Here is an 18,107-nt window from a genome sequence, read left to right as displayed (position 1 = left end):
ATTTAACTCTTTTCTGTTTACTGGACTTTGTATGACATTAACTGATAAATGAAAACTATTTATGTCATTGTTTTTTTTAAGAAATCCTCACTTTGAAAGTTTTTCACAAGTGCCTAAAACTTTTGCACAGAACAGTATATTTTTGATTATTATCTCATGTTGACATTTTATCTATTCCTTATTTGAGAATTTATTTTCTGTCATTTTTTCTGAGGATCAAGGCATTGTAGAAATAAGTATTAAACAGTTATTGAGGAGGTTAAGGGTTAGCTCTTTGAATATCTTAGCCACACAATTAAGAAGTACCACACAGGTTCAGGAAGCAAATATTTTGTAAAATAAAGTGTTGTAGAAAAACGGCACATTTGCTAAGGCCTGTCTTCATTCAAGTATAAAAAAGATTTCTTTAATTATCTTTTGTTTACATCTGAGCTGTTCCTTATTTTTGTTGTCTGAAAGTTTTTCAGAGGTATCTCTGAGAACCATGACATTAGTAAGGCTATTAGCAAATAAATGTTCATTTTGGGGTGAAAAATTCCTTTAAGTGATCTGATAAATTGTCTTCAATGAGTGATATTCATTTGTGGCTTTGCCTATTCCCATGCCAAGATATTATATGTGTTCATCTGTTCACATGCAAAGATTATGTATATATATATATATATATATAATATAAAGCCAGCACATGTAGATCTTTGAGATGTCTGTTTTAGATCTTTTCATCTGGAAAACATCACAATCTAATTAACATCTGCTAAACATCTTAAAAAGATCAGATTTACAAACATTCTAAAGCATAAACGTCTCAAAGACATCTACTGAATGAAACGGCATATAGACTTATTGCAGATGAGCAAACAACCTAAAAAATATGTCTTCCAGATGTAAACATACACATAAAATAAAAGATCTAGGTACATATAATATGTGCTATCAGGGAATTTTTTTGTTTATATTCATGATATTCCTTGTTTGACTCATTTTTTGGAGAAATCTCAGAGGACCATGACATTATACGTTCAATTAATTGCAAACTTTTCAATAGGGAAGTTAAAAGCTATATTTTTAATATTATACATAATATAACACTGTAAAAAAAAACAAAAAAAACTGGCAGCTGTGGTTGCCAGGATAATTATGTAAAAACTACAGTAAAATTGTAAACAACTTTACAGAACAACATGTACATTTTACAGTTTAAAACTGTTGTTATTTACATGACCACGCTGGCATTGTAAAAAAATAACAATAATAATAAATCTGTTAAATTTACAGTAAAAAAAAACATCAAACTTGATATTAACCTTCTGAAACTGTGAAAATCTGCTATTTACTTTGTAAGGTATTGTTAATCACTGTAAAAATTACAGAAGAGCACATGATGATATTAAGTTCACCAATAGAAGCTCTTTCCAGAGCAATGACCAATAAACATGTAGAGACACACAAACACTAAACACCGTCAGGGTAACACATGTGAAATTAAAATAATGCAGTAAACATTAACTAAACTACATCAAATATAACACAGAACTCCCCAATGTGCATAACTGATATTAATAAGAAGAAGAAACATAACTATTCCCATAAAATATAATGAAATATGATGGGTCATGCAGGGAATTGTGGGAATGCCCAGTTATTGTTTTATACTGTAATTTTAACAATAATTTACTGTAAAACGTACATGTACTCACTTGTTAAACAATGTACATTTTTACCATTAATTATACAGGAAAATCATTCTTTTTACATCTAAAAAATGTCATTTATACAACATTTTATTGTAAAAACTATTGTATTGTCTTTTAAAATATATGACATTTTTTTCCTTATATTTTACAGTTAATACTCGTTAATCAATTAAAGTTTTTTTTTTTTTTTTCTGTAGCAGATATTTAATGTTTGTGAAATACTGTTGTGGCATTGTCACATCCGAGTACTGTCTCAATACTCTGTCTAAACAGCTATAAGAAGCTATTTTACCTTCAATTTACTCATGTTGACATTTAGCTGTTGCTTATTTGAGCTTTTGTTGTTGTTGTCTGTGGTATTTCTGAGGACGATGAAATTATACATTCTTTCATTCAGTTCTTTTAGTTATTTATTAGGGAGATTAAATGTTATGTTTTGAAAATTATGCATTTTGGGAAGTGGAAAACACCCGTAAGGATATTTGACAGGTTAATAAATGTGTCAACCAGTATGATGGCTACAAAGTCTGACTTGTAAATTCCAACCTGAATCTGTATTTTAACTTTGATTAGAGTTGAAAACAAGCTCTAAACATTTTACCCCATTGAAAATGAGAGGCACGTCATCTGCCTGTCTAAATGAAAAATGATTGCATCCCCTCAAGGGATGAAGTGACTCATCATTGATTGGATGTAACTGATAACACCATGTGTTGTGCTTGTGGTGAGAACGCAGCCATTAAAGTAGCAGAATTTGATTGTCACTCTGTGGTTGGACTGACTCCAGAACTCATCGAGCTCATCAGCATCTCCATTGGCAGTACGATCGGTCTCATCACTTTTCAATAACACCACGTTTGGAAGAGTTGAATAATTGATGCTGGTATTATAGATTTTCATTGAAAAGTAGGACTGGGCAGTATGTCTTAAAAAATTATATCTCGATATTTTTGAGCCTATTGACGATATTCGATATGTATCTTGATAATTATGTATTTGCTCTAAAATGGCTCAAAAGTGTTTTCTTTTTTTTTTTTTAATCAGAGGAACAATCATTTCATCCAAACAGCCACTGCAGCCAAGTAGATTAAATATTTTAAAGACATTAAATTAAAATACAATCATTAGTTTTTCATTACATAAACACAAGAATTAAATTCAATCATTTTCAATGATATGCACTTTATATTTATGTTTCATACACAGTGATACATAGTAGCTTAATAAAAAGCATTATATACCTTCAAATGTTTTTACTAATGCATTTTTGTGCAAAGCTACTTCACTAACTTATTTTTGAAACCCCAGTTGAACATTGCATAATACAAAATTATTACTATGGGACACATCAGGTTGCTTATTATCATTATTATTCGGATTATTAGATTTACGTTATACAAAAGTAATATATTGCTGTCCTGTTTACTTCACCTCCACATGGGGCTTTTATTTTGACACTGACAGGCGATGTGTATTTCACAGTTTACAATATTCTGCATTTCCTGAAATGCTGTAATCTCCTCCTTTTCTGTTATTCTGTGCCGAGTTTGTAAATTCGTATAATAACTTGTAGTGGTTACTAACGTTTGGAATTGTGCTCTTTATGAAACTTAACAGCCAAATGAAAGCACATAAAAATGATCACAATATTCACAATATTGGTTCGACATCGTCAACAAAATTATATCGATTATATCGTTGATATTCAATATGTTGCCCAGCCCTATTGAAAAGTCACTTTCAAATAGTCCAATTTATATATGCTTTACTAGTCCTTTTCTGTCATTATTTAATTAGATGATCAGTTAAGATGGAAACCTAAGCAGAAGTTATACATTTAATCTTGTTGCTATCTAGGAGAAACAACTGGAATATTTTATCTCATTTGTGATTTTTTAAATCTTTCTTATGGGCAGTCCAAAATCTGTTAGTTCGTTTAATTATGGGTCAGAGAAGAACTTTTCAAAATGTGTTCTCCTTTAAAGGCAATGCTAAGGAAACATGACAATAAAACACACAACAACTAGTATGAGCTCAATCGCCTTGGGAACTGCAGGGCTTTTCTAGACAAGGTTTGCACAACTAACTTACCCACCTAAAAACACAGCTAACTATCCCTCTTAACATCCAATCAGAAACTGTGGCTATTCATTCTAATTAGTGTAAGATTAGTATGTATGAATAAGGCCACTTCCACAATAATACTTTTTCATTTGATTTTGTCTCTGCCTCTAAACCACACTAGAACAACTTTTCCTCCACACTCTTCTTTACTTTTGAAAATCATTGGGGTTACAAAAATGAAAACAGAGTTGTCCGAAGGAAACGGATTAGTGTGGATGTGGTCTATGATGTGATTGTTTCCCAATTCATAGTATGTTAGTATGAAAAATTGCACCAGAGAAATTCAGTTTGTGAAGTTTTTTATGAATTTCAGCCAAAGTTGTTGCAGCAGTTTTTCCCTAAAAATGAGTAATTTTCACCATGAAGAGTCACCATTAAATCAAAATTGATGTATCTTACTTTAAAAAATACACAGTCTCGTTCTTACTCTGCATGATTCATTGGTGTATATGTTATCCCGAAGGGAATATGTTTGTCTTTGTAATCTGTCTTCAGAATATAATAACTTGCTTCACCTCGGAAAAGGCTGTCCTTTTCAGCTGACGACATCAAGCCCTCTTATTTTTCAACCACCTGTCATAGACACACTTTTCAAGATCCACTTGTATTTCTCAGTTTTCACTATGAATATGTCACATTACGGGAGTAAAATGGGTTACGAACACCATGTTGATTTGAATTTGAATTTATTTTAAGACAATTAATTTAGCTAAATGCTAACGCATCTAAATGCAAATGTTAAGCAACAAAGGAGTCTGTACAAAGTACTGTTGGTGATGTACTTTCCAATCACAAATGAAGTACATGCTTAGTGCATAGTATCGGTATGTGAATTGGGCAGACTGATCTCAGAGTGAGTAGGCTGACTTTTCTTGAGCTAAAATCGGCCTGTGCTTACCGAAATTCGAAACACTGCCCCTAGTGGCCAAAGCGGTAAGTTGTTGTTGGGCGTATGGGCACGTGTGATCTCCATTTTCTTGGTGTAATGTCCACAGAGAGGTGCCAAAAGAGAGTTGTGAAGCTAATTGTTTTCAGCTATTCAGGATGTAATACACTGAAGAGGAATACATTTTTATTTATTTATTTTTTAAATAAACTGAACCCCATAACCCAAACCTAAACCTAACAATCAGTGGAGTGACACGTTGGAGGTATGGCTGGGCGATATATTGAATATTAATGATATAATCGAGATCATTTTGCTGACAATGTAAAATTTACCAATAACGTGAATATCAGTTTCATAAAGAGCGCATCAGTAGATTAATTTCATGATCCTTCAGGGCTGCACAATTAATCAAAATAACATCAACATGCCGAGTTGGTCATGTGATTATTAATCCACAAAAGGCTGTTATTTGAAGACAGATAAACACGGACTGTGTGAGATTCAGAACAAACCAGTGCAACATCTTCATTATCTTCTAAAGTCCATATTAGATATGAATAACCAATATGCATGCTGTTGTTTGAAGATCTTCCACTGCTCTTGAAGTGTGCTCGAGTACAGTGCTCTGACAGCTCAGGCCGACTGTTATCACAGTGTGAGGAGCAGAACTTTCTTCTATAATCTCAGAGGAATTCATTAGCTAGCAGATGTCATCACAGCGCTGTACAGTCTATTAGAGACAATCAGCTTCACGTTCACATGCAGAGCGATTGTGATGCTCTTCAATGCAATATGTCCTCAGTCGCAACGTTTTACTGTCAGTTCTAAGGAGGATTATAAGCAAATCATAGTGTTTAGATTTTCTAAAGTAATATAAACACATACAGTACATGCAGTAGGTTGTTTACAGTTTACAGCACATTGAAAAATGTAATCTTAACAGTTTTAACATCTACTTCTTGGCTCATTACTCGACTTGACTTCTAGATGTTAAGACATTTTTATACAAAATGGATTAAAAACTACATTTTTACATTTTTGACCATGCAAAACTCACTGCCAAAATGGTTGCCAGGGCATTGCTATGCGGTTGCTAAGGTGTTCTGGTTGGTTGCAAGGTGATTTCTTGCTTGAATGTTAGTTTCAGTCACCATTTACTTTTATTGAATGGGAAAGAAAAGATGCAATAAAGGTGAAAGGAGACTGAGACTAACATCTTGAGTAAATGATGACAGAATTTTTTATTTTGGGTGAACTATTCCTTTAACAGAGGGGAACATGTCGATTCATTGTCGAACTAAAACTTGTAAGGAGAAAGAAAATCACTTTGCAACTGTGTGTTTTTCCTCTGGAAGTGAGTCAGTGTGGCTGAAGATATTTGTGACACATTAGCACCTGTACACACACAAACAAACAACCATACATGCATCGGAAACACACACACACACACACACACACACACACACAAAACATCTATGCACATAATTCAACTTCAAGTTTAAAAAAATAAAAAATGCAATTCCCTGTGCTGCACTGGCTGGATATTTTCGGTCCATCGATTCAGTGTTGCGTTTTGCCTGAGGCGCAGTAAGAGAGAACCGCTGTGCAACATATTAGAATGTCACTAGAACAATCTCAATTTTCCAGCACGAGAATCGCAAGTGCGACCCCCACCCATCCTTCACTGTGTTCTCGAGTTACACACCGCTGAGGAAATTCATCGAGTCATGGACTGCCAGTGACACTCGCCTATGGATGTCTGCTTTCTAAAACACATTTATTTTCTATTTATCTTATTATTTTTAAGAATCACAACAGGTGTTCTGTCCTAAACATGTAGTGAATTTAATGGTTTATATTTGAAATCAGCATTAAAACTAAAGTGTGGTATTTTTCTCTCCAATACCAGTTAAATATACAGACTGAAAGAATCCTTTTACACAACGTATTTGGTGAAAATTATTTAAAAGCTGAAGTGTGTAATTTCTACGGAGCCCCTGGGAATGTATTTCCAGGCAGGGAATGTATTTTCTGAAGTAGTTTTGCATTCCCTCGAGAAATAAGGTTTGCGTTCCCTTTCAATAGCTTTGCATTCTTTTACAAAAGATTTGCATTGACTCGAGCAGCACGTTTTGTGTTCGCTCACAATAATTTGTGTTACCTTATAACAAGCTTTGTGGTCCTTCAAAACAAGTATTGCATTTCCTCTCAATAAGTTCTACTTTCCCTCACAACATGTTTTGTGTTCCTTCGCAATAACTTACAACCCATGTAGCTGACTCTGCAAATTAAGCTAGGATCAGAGAAAGTATCCAAAATATTACTCACATCACTGAAAACATTTTGTAAACATGCAAATATGGCATTTCTGATTGGCTGAATTTAATTGATCCTCGAGAATTCAAACATAATTTCCATTCGGTTTGTTTGTAAAGCACAGACACCATTCTGCACTGTTAGGTTCTTATGCAGTAGAGGTAAGTCGTGTTGTTTGCGCTCATAGATGGGGGCAGCAGAGATGAGGCGAAGCGACCAGGAGCCGAGGGAACATCAAACGGATTTGAGCGGTTGACAAGCAGAAGCAATTAACTTGTGTCTCATAAGCCATATGATAAACAAGGATTTATATCTGTGTAATTAGCCCTGCATTTGAAACCACACTGTTGTTGTTGGTGGTGTGTTGATACACCGGCCCCACTGTGCGCACTGGCCCTCTGTCATTCCAACGCTTCACACCAGAGAAATGCATGCATGGTGCTTTCTGCCACTTCGCAGAAGACTTCTACAGAGTACAGAGTGAGATAGAAGTAAGACAACTGCACAGACATGCAGCTAAAAGGCTTGTTTGTGGTGAAATGTGGTGGTTTAAGGCTTTAAGCAATGACAAAATTGTCATTTTTGGGTGCACTAATCTTTTAAGAATGGTAAGGTCACACACACACACACACACACACACACACACACACACACACACACACAAAACACTTCCAAGTCGTTCTGGACAGCAGCATCTGCAAAATGCTTTTTATGTAAATGTAGGTCTTAATTATGTACATTTATTTGTTCAAATTGCACTTCAACACAGTGTTTACATGCCCTCTATGTGTTTACCACTTTCAAGTGAAGCCAAACTGCATAATAAGAAAAAAAATCACTTCTTTGGTTTATGTAAAGTTTGATTTGACAATACGATTGACCCCATAGCTCACTTTAAATCCCACAGAAACTGTTGGAAGATTTTCTAGACTTTCCAAACACCCCATTTCCTAAGTGCAGAGTTAATACACAGTAACGGTACATTTGTTGTGGTATGACATTTAATCTAGCTTGCAGGCGCATCTGCGCTCCTGTAATCACAAAAGCCTGTTTGAATGAAGAAACTAGTATGTATTCAGTACGGTCACACCGTTGAGAGAGATGCGGAAGCTGATGGTCTGTCATTTGTTATACCGTCTTTGGAAAATTAAAGTGCTTATGGCCCATAATCCAATTGCGCCTCTCCCAACCCCACTTATGGAGCTTCACGCTGATTACTTTAGGGAGTTATGGCAGGGCAATATTCAAAGTTACACATACACACACTCGCACACTCTTAAGACCGCAGACCTGCTGGCGAGGGAAGAGATAACATACAGTCCTAACTAATCTGGTTGAGTCCTAAAGACTTACTTGGCGGCATCTGCTCCCTGACTGCAGCGTCAAACAGTGCGTCTGAATTAAGTTAGTGACTCAAAGATCATGGAAAGGTGAAGACCCTTGGAGAGCCACATGACCATCAATGGACTCATGAATCTTCTCTCCATGGCTTTTGTCAACCTGGTCTCACAACAAGTCGTAATAGTAGTATGAGATGGTAAAATTGGAAGAAATTGGTTGGGTCGCACAAAAGCATGCATCTTTTACTCCCATTGAGTGGAATAAATGAACCAATGAACCATGTTATTATGAGTTTAACCCCAAAGCCAAACTATGATTTTTTAAAAAACTAACTTTTTTAAGAAAGAGAAACATCTGGTTTGGAATTAGAAGAGGGAAGCATATTACAGGTTACTGACATACAGTAGTTTTTATTACATAAATAAATATAGAATGAGTAACCAAATTTGTTCAAAGTGTTGGATAGGAGGCTAGCTAACATTTTTAAAATTCTGTTTCTTGATTGGTTGGTCTCTATGAGAATAGAAGTCATCACTTTTCAAATAAGCCAAGTTGTACGATATCTTACGATTTCGCCATGTCATATGAATTATTACGAGATGTCTTAAGACTTATTGACATTTGTTAACCGTAATCGGAAGCTAAGAGGTAGCGTTGATGGGTAATTGGTGTTAGTAGTGGTAGTTGAAATTTAAAAGAGTGTGTTTGAGATGTCCAGCTGTGAAAATGACAAAATTTGTTGAACAAATGTTGGGGGCTAATTGAAACGCTGTAAAATCGGTCAACACGAAATCAAAATTGACACTATTTACTTTCCTTTTATATGTTCCTGATGTTATTGTGCGAAATTCATAGGACGTTATTTTTAAGAAGAAAAAAAAAGTATTTTGGCATGGTAGGGATAGAGTGTCGCCAACCACATAATAGTATGATGCATATCGTGATAAAAATTCACGATTCAATATATTGCGAAACGTCACGATAAACGCTGTTCTCAGAGTTTGCGCTTATTTAAATTACCTTTTTCTTGATTACTGAACATTTGGACATATGAACACACAAAATATTGATACAGTGTTCTAAAGTATCAATACAATATTGTTTGAAAATTTAGTGCGACATATCGATATACAGTATGATTTAATTGGCATGCCCAACTTCGTAATTTCTGAAATAACTTGCCTTTTCGGTTGATGTCACCTAGAATTTGCGGGCTATTAGTTGATGTTAAACAATAGTCAATTAGCATTTGAGCCATTGTTTTAGGCTACTGTTGTAGGTAATGCAGCCTTTCCAAAATCTTGCCAAGATTTAACACGGTAATTTAATGCTGTAAAATTAAGATTATGGCAATTATAGCAAATAACAATAGATTAAGATAAGAAGTGTGTTTAGCATAAACCGCACAAAATGTTGTACAATAAGTCTGAAAACTAGACTTTATATCTTTTGTCATTTTGCCTTTCAAGTAAATGTATTTTGTTTTATGGATGTTTAGATATTTTCAAAAAAAAAAAAAAAAAAGATAGAATTTTTTTTTTTTTTGTTTTTTGCAGTGCAAATCCACTTTGTTAGTTGCTCGTCTCTCAGATGTGACCCTCTTTTCTAACAACTGTGTTCTCACTCTAAAAGAGATAAATAGTGCTCTCTCACGCACACAGGTAGATCTCGGTCTCCAGCGGGTTTTTTTTTTACAAAAAGTGAGCAAACTGCTCCCGGCAGCATTTAATAAGAGAGCTGTAACAGGCTGCAGGTGGAAATTCAATATTCTCTAAAGGTGAATAAATCACGAATCGTAGGTCTGTGCCAGATCTGGATGTGGGATTACTTAAGACTGGAAATTATCCTCTTCCTCCACAAGTTGAAGGTGAAATGGTGCAGAGGGGCTGTAGGCCTGTGGTTTAAAATCGAGTTAACCTTCAGCTGAAATCATCCTCACAGAACTGCCGCCTTCTTTATAGCTATTATTAGAAAAGCGAGATATATAAGGTGAAGGTATCAGGTTCTCCGGTAAGTGACGGTCACTCCTACACTCTGGATGAAGAACAAGAAGATATCTGCACAAATAAAAATGATATTAACCTTAACTGAACTGGATGAGTCTTTTATTACACTGAAATCCTCCTGGTTTCATGAGGTGCAAACAATGTCTCTGGGAATAGCTATAGAGGAACTGGAAAGAAGTAAATCTCACCGTGTTTTTGGCTTTTTAAATGTATTTTAGAAGGTTTACGACTTTTTTTGAGAGTTGAGTGTTGAGTAACCGTTTGGCCTGGCTGTTGGATCTAGTTTTGACTTTTGCTAGTTTTCTAATTTATTCTTTTGTTTAAAGTCGACATGAAAAAATGTACTTTCTTAACCAACGGTCCTTGAACGACTCATTCATTGGTGCACATTATTCTAAAGAAAAATATACTAATCTTTTTAATCATCATTGTTTCACCTTTTTTCCAAAATAATGCTGAAAAAATTTGCTGTTTGAGAAGTTTTAAACACATTTACAAAAGATTAGTAGAGATTTGGCATGTACTGGCTGTTTGAGAAAAGATATGCAAATTTAAAACTTGCAGTACTTATAAACTATAGCTTTACATTTATTTTGAATGTCATAAGTAACCTGAACAATAAAATCTGCTTTTTCGATCAACATTTAAATGCTTGTTAAATACTGTTAGTAATTTCCAACCTCATGACAAGTCGTAATAATCAAATGAGATGATGAAATCATTAGAAATCGGATGAGTTGGCTCAAATTAATGAACAATATTATTACGTTTTAACCCTAACCCAAATTCCAAACCTAAAGCTAACTATGATTTAGATTGCAAAATGATGTTTGTGTCCCACGCAAGAAAGAAAACACTGAGTTTTGGAACGAGACAAGGGAAGAGTAGTACAGGTTAAAGACATACATCAGTAACCAAACTTGTTCAGTAATGTTTCCATTCTTAAAATTGAAATGTTAGGAGGCAAGCTAATATTTGATGCCTGTATTTGTATCGATCTGAAAGTCTGTTTGTTGATCAAATTATTACGAGTTGTCATTAGACTGTATTGGTAATTTCAGCTATAAATTTTCCATGTCGGAATAGACTTTCCTTGTCATCTGACGCCATCAAGCCATCTTATTTTTCCGCCACCTCTCTCCCTATCCAAACTATTTCCCATGAAAAAGTCCAACCCTAATTGTTTCTCTCGTTGATCACCACTTGGAAAGACGTCACGTTTGAATTAAACTTGAAATGATTCAACACTCATTCCAAAGGAGAAGATTAACAAGCCACTTTTAAATTTCCAGCTAATGAGATCTTCAAGCTTGGAGAAGTCTCAAGATAATTGCCGTTATTTTTCTGACTTGTGATGATTAACGACAGGGAGGCAGAACTTGACAGGAAGAAGTTCCCCTTGTCAAAATGCGTCTATGTGGTGTGGCAGTTGTTCCCAAGGGGTCAGGATTTGGGTGGTTAGCGTGGTCGTGTTAGCTCCTGCGGATACGTTTTTATAATTTGATGTTTATTCTTAATGGATTCAGTGTTTGTTGTTCACTTATGAGTGTTCTAGTCTGTAATGTGTTTAATTCCAGCGGCCAAGAACTCGGTTTGAGAATATTTGTTATTGAGATTAACTGCTGTGATATCGTCATTGAAGATGTGTACCGTTTTAACTGCATCAGATTAGTTTTAGATTGCCGAATATTCAATTAGGCTATATTATTATCCCAGTCATACACACCCAAAGGAACGTTTTATTGCTCAATGGTTTTGAAACAGACACAAAGTCTTGACATAAAGTAAGAGTTTAGAGCTATGAAATAAATGTGGATAGCATAGCTCAGATCATTTGATGAGAAATGTTTGAGTTCATACTGAGAATTGTCATTGAAGTCTTTGGTACATCTTGGCCAATCTGAACACAGTCTGAGACTTTATGGAGAGCTCTTCTGAAATATGTTGATTATTAGTCATTCAAATTCTACACTAAGAGAACAGAAGTATTTCTTGAGAGCCGACAGACTAATGAATGTAAAAATGTGTAAAATCATCCACTTTTTCGTTCATGTCCTTCAGTTGCTCTTTGTCCTTCCTCAAATCTCTCGGCACAAACATGAGCTGTCAGACAGACAGGTTTCCTCCCTCTCAGGAGATGAATGGAGGTGGTGAGACAGGAGGACAGACGGGCTCAAGAGAGAACCGTGTGTGAGACAGTAATGACAGTGAGCTCTGTGTCCATCTCACTCTTGCACTGTGATCCTCTCAGTCTCTGCTGCTGTCACTTCAGCGAAGTTCTTTGTTCATATTGACCACAAAAGCAGTCGACAGGCCCTCGTTCTACGCCTGCAGAGAGGGTTATATAGACATTTTCAAATGTGCAGTGATTAAATAAATTAGAGTCAAGTGTTTGGACGTTGCCGTTGTGCGAGTGTGGATGTAATCTCCCTGTTGGAGATTGAAGGTGTTGTAAACGATGTCTGACGTTCTGGAACTCTTGTCAGACTTATTCCCCATCCAATTCTAATTCGTTTTCATTTGAAATCTCAGTTTTCAAAGGATGCAGTAATGGAGAGTGTTTTTTTTTGTTTTTTTTCGGTGGAGGAAAACGCAGTTCTAGTGTGGCTGAGTGGTGTACATGTGGCTAAATTAGCGCCACGTTTTCAAACTAAAATATATCGGTGTGGATGTGGCCTTAAAGGCCATTCAGACTAAACGTGTTCTTGCGTTAAAATGAAAGATGCAGCGCAACGAGTACAACAGAATGCAAGTATTCTTTTTTAGATCTTTTTAACTTGACACACCGTATAAAAAGCGTGATGCTCCTTTGCAAGGCACTGAAAAAAAACTGTGAGACATGGTGCAGTGGTCATGACGTCCATCTGGCGTATGTTTACATGGAAAAACAATTGAAAAACATCACGGATGGATGCAAAAACGTGCTTGATGTTGAGGCCCCCTTACGCCAGATCCACATTTTCCATTGAAATCCCATTCATTTTGATACGTTTAAGCCTCTCATTCAAAATGGAATGGCGTTGCAAGTTGCGAGAATGCTCTTCATTACTACTTTCGAAAGAAAACGGATTAGTGTAGATGCGGAATTAGACACGCACCGTCTTTCCATAACCTCACCCTAGTTGTAGTGCATCATCTCCATGTTGTCAATGTTGATTAAAACAACATTAGCAAACTAGCATTTTCTTATGACAAACTAACAACGGTCAAACTTGCAACATTTTATGAAACTGAACATGGCATTTGACTACAAACACCACACTCTCAGCTTCCTGCGTGAGACGGAACAGTATGCGGAAAAGTTAAGTATACGCTAGTGTAAGGGTTAAGCCACTTTATACTGTGGCATATTTATGGCATATTTACGAGGCTACTCACAACCCTGCTGTGTCTCCCTCCATATGAGCATGAGAATGTTGCTGTGACATTGCAGTCATGCCGTTACAGAAATATGACTTGACAAGCTCTCGTAATTGCCGATTAATTGTGGGGTTAATTGCGTAGCATCATGGCTGAAGTGTAGCAAACAACTTCATGGATGGTCTACTGACATTTAATCCTCTCCAAACATGTTCAGCAAAGTCCTTCTCATTGTTGTGGTTTTGCAGCCTGCAGGGCTTTTGAAAATTAAGTTGATTGGATTTTTATGTTGTTTAGAGAAAATGACTGTGATAGTACATGATTAAATGTCACACATATAAGGAATTTTGTATATTACAGCTTGCCAAAGAACATTGTCTTCAATAAACAGGAAATAATTTATGATTACTTTTAAATCCTGATAACATGAAAATAAATTCTTGAACTTACAAGATTACATTTCCATGTGAATAGCTTTTAAATACCATATTTGTGGGAGACCAACAGTTCCATGGTAATACCTTCTTATATCATTATTGTTACCATGGTTACATCTGCCTCAGTACCATCTATTATTATATTCTGTTATAATTAATTTGTCATTTTTTTGTTGTGTTTTATTTTTATTTTTTATTTAATTTTATTGTATAACATTTTCATATAATTATTACATTTTATTTAATTTTATTAAATTTTGTTTTACATTTTATTTTAATTAAAATTTATTTTATTTTTCAACTTTTACATTAAGCTAATGTTCTTATAAAGTACTTGTACTGTATGTGTACTCAACTGAACATGATTTACCAGTGATTATTTATTGTGTATGTGTGTCAATCATGTCAGGTATGAGATCCGGGACACACACCTGGTGGAAGAGAGCGTTCTGATGGCGCTGAAAGACAAGGCGGACTTCTCCAACTTCAAGCCCCGGCCCTTCAACATGCGCGAGTTCTATGACCGATCGGGTCATGACATTAAAGAAATGTTGCTGTCGTGCTACTACAGAGGAGCCGAATGCAGCGCGGAAGACTTCAGTGTGGTGAGCAAACACTAATGAGCTCTTCATTTCAGCTGCGGAGGCGTCTTTAATGCCGTGTGGAATCTGATTGTTTGGTAGAGACTGGAATTTTGGGAAAATGTTTGTGAGACATCAGTGCAGGTGTCGTCAGAACAACGCATTGAGAATACGAATGATATGATGTTGTGCTTTTTGTCAGAAATAATTCATCCCAAATAACAAGTAATAATCAATTCAACATGTTAAAATATACCATCTATTTCAATTTCCACTATAAATAGACAGAGAGACAGACAGACATGTAGATGGACGGACAGACAGACAGACAGACAGACAGATAGATAGATAGATAGATAGATAGATAGATAGATAGATAGATAGAATGAAAGAAAGGTAGATAGACAGACAGACAGACAGACAGAAAGAGAGACAGACAGGAAAACAGGCAGACAGGTAGACAGACAGACATTGTATATAGAAAGGCAGACTGACAGGTTGAAAGACAGATGGACAGAGAGACAGATAGATAGACAAACAGACAGACAGGTAGTTATTCAGACAGACAGACAGGTAGACAGATATACAGAGAGAAAGACAGACTTTAGATAGGTAGACGGACAGACAGGTAGGTATGCAAACAGAAAAACAGGCAGACAGGTAGGTAGGTATGCAGACAGAAAGACAGACAGACAGGTAGATAGACAGACAGACAGTTAGACAGACAAATAAAAAGACAGGTAAATAGACAGGCAGGTAGATAGACAAACAGACAGAGAGGTAGGTAGACAGACAGGTAGGTAGACAGACAGACAGACAGACAGACAGACAGGTAGATATAAAAATAGACAGACATACAGGAAGATAGACAGACAGACAGATAGAATAGATAGATAGATAGATAGTGTAATTTATAGATAGATAATTTTTCCAACAATTGTTTGCAGACTGATTGTTTCACTTTTAATTGACTATATCACAATTCCAGTGGGTCAGAAATTTACTAAGTTAACTGTGCCTTTAAGCAGCTTGGAAAATATCAGAAAATGATGTCAAGCCTTTAGGCAATTAGCCATTTAGCTTCTGATAGGCTAATTGGCTAATTGGAGTCAATTGGAGGTGTACCTGTGGATGTATTTTAAGGCCTACCTTCAAACTCAGTTCCTCTTTGCTTCACATCATGGGAAAATCAAATGTAATCAGGCAAGATGTCAGAAAAAAAATTGTGGAACTCCACAAGTCTGATTCATCCTTGGGAGCAATTTCCAAATGCCTAAAGGTACCACGTTCATCTGTACAAACAATAGTACACAAGTATAAACACCATGGGACCACACAGCCATCATACCACTCAGGAAGGAGATGCATTCTGTCTCCTTGATATGAACGTAGTTTGTGCGAAAAGTGCAAATCAATCCCTGAACAACAACAAAGGACCTTGTGAAGATGCTGGAGGAAACAGGAAGACAAGTATCTATATCCACAGTAAAACAAGTCCTATATCGACATAACCTGAAAGGCTGCTCAGCAAGGAAGAAGTCACCAAAACCGCCATAAAAAAGCCAGACTACAATTTGCAAGTGCACATGGGGACAAAGATCTTACTTTTTGGAGAAATGTCCTCTGGTCTGATGAAACCAAAATTGAACTGTTTGGCCATAATGTCCATATTTATGTTTGGAGGAACAAGGGTGAGGTTTGCAAGCCGAAGAACACCATCCAAACCTTGAAGCATGGGGGTGGCAACTTTATGTTGTTGGGGTACATTACTGCAGGAGGGAATGGTGCACTTCACAAAATTGATGGCATCATGAGGAAGGAAAATTGAAGCAACGTCTCAAGACATTAGCCAGGAAGTTAAAGCTTGGCTGCAAATGGGTCTTTCAAATGGACAATGACCCCAAGCATACCTCCAAAGCTGTGGCAAAATGGCTTAAGGACAACAAAGTCAATTTATTGGAGTGGACACCACAAAGCCCTGACCTCAATCTGATACAAAATTTGTAGGCAGAACTGAAAAAGCGTGTGCGAGCAAGAGGCCTACAAACCTGACTCAGTTACACCAGTTCTGTCTGGAGGAATGGGCCAAAATTACAGCAGCTTAATTTGAGAAGCTTGTGGAAGGCTACCAAATATTAACAAAGTGCATGTAAACTTCTGACCCACTGGGAATGTGATGAAAGAAATAAAAGCTGAAATAAATCATTCTCTGTACTTAAAATAGTGATCCTAACTGATCTAAGACAGGGAAAGTTTTCTACAATTAAATGTCAGGAATTGTGATAAACTGAGTTTAAATGTATTTGGCTAAGGTGTATGTAGACTTCTGACTTCAACTGTAGACAGACAGACAGACAGACAGACAGACAGATAGATAGATAGATAGATAGATAGATAGATAGATAGATAGATATGGGTTCAACAGAGACTTTATTGTGGAGATGTTCTCTAGTGAGGAGGGTTTGTCATCTTCAGGTCATGTATTGGGTTGTACAATTGTACAATTGCTGTAGAATTGAGGCAATTGTTTGCCGCCTGGTGAGATGCTGCTAGAGATAGCAGCAGATTAGTTTTTACCTACGGGGTCGTATTGATCTAATCCTCAGATAATACTGTGAAGAGGCCTCACTTAAAAAATTCCTTTATTCCCATGAGGATCCTGGAATGGGTCTGTTCATCACCTATTCGTCAGCTCTCTTCTCTGAATCAGAGTTATAATATCCAGAGAGAGAAAGGTATTTATATGCACACTGTAATTATGCTTTTTTAGGTAGAATACCAAATGTTTATGCCTCTATTTTGAGTGAATTTGACAAAATGCCAGTTTGTTAAGCAGTGTAATGACCTGTTATCATTGCTGTGGTCTCAGTATCAGATGGCAATGCCCGATGCAAATGCTTTTAAGGCGTTCTGTCTGATTACATTGGTTTAAAGACCTATAGAAGCTACTGATTACTGATCAGAGGTGATTAATTAGTGTAATGCTGATGAGAGATGAACACAGACATTTCCTCTAAATTCTTTGGATGATTTATATGATATTACAATTGATTTAAACACCACTTCCAGTGTCCCAGAACTCTCTTTGTTTATCTCTTAACATCTGATCTTTTCATGTAATTTTTAAAGACTTCTCATAATTTACCGGCCGGTTTGAGAAACTGAATTTCATTCTGAGCCAAATATGTCACATGTTTTTACATGCCAGAGCTAGTAGAACATTTTTACTCTTTTAGATGGATTTATATCTGTAGTTTTGTGTGATTGTTCAGCATTAGTCATTCTTTCTGCATTCACGCTTTTGTTTTTAAACAAAAGTACATTCTTGCTGTTTGTCACATAATAATCTACATATTAGC

The 18,107-nt window shown here is 36.1% G+C and overlaps 1 protein-coding gene across 2 annotated transcripts in view; it reads left to right on the top strand.

Moving 5' to 3' along the window:
- LOC127439015 (acid-sensing ion channel 1B-like) overlaps nucleotides 1-18,107 on the top strand; it is a 238,925-nt gene that overhangs the window by 57,946 nt on the left and 162,872 nt on the right. The window contains exon 2 of one of the 2 annotated variants that reach the window (XM_051694987.1): nucleotides 14,577-14,772. The exons of the other annotated variant lie outside the window; for it this stretch is intronic. Within the exon in view, the coding sequence (XP_051550947.1) occupies nucleotides 14,577-14,772 (196 nt within the window). The remainder of the gene's footprint in view (nucleotides 1-14,576; nucleotides 14,773-18,107) is intronic. 2 annotated transcript variants of the gene reach the window in all.

The sequence above is a fragment of the Myxocyprinus asiaticus genome, chromosome 50 (assembly GCF_019703515.2).
Source record: "Myxocyprinus asiaticus isolate MX2 ecotype Aquarium Trade chromosome 50, UBuf_Myxa_2, whole genome shotgun sequence".
NCBI classification, from domain to species: Eukaryota; Metazoa; Chordata; class Actinopteri; order Cypriniformes; family Catostomidae; genus Myxocyprinus; species Myxocyprinus asiaticus.
Note: the sequence above shows the minus strand (reverse complement) of the source record. Positions and strands in the feature narration are given on the sequence as shown.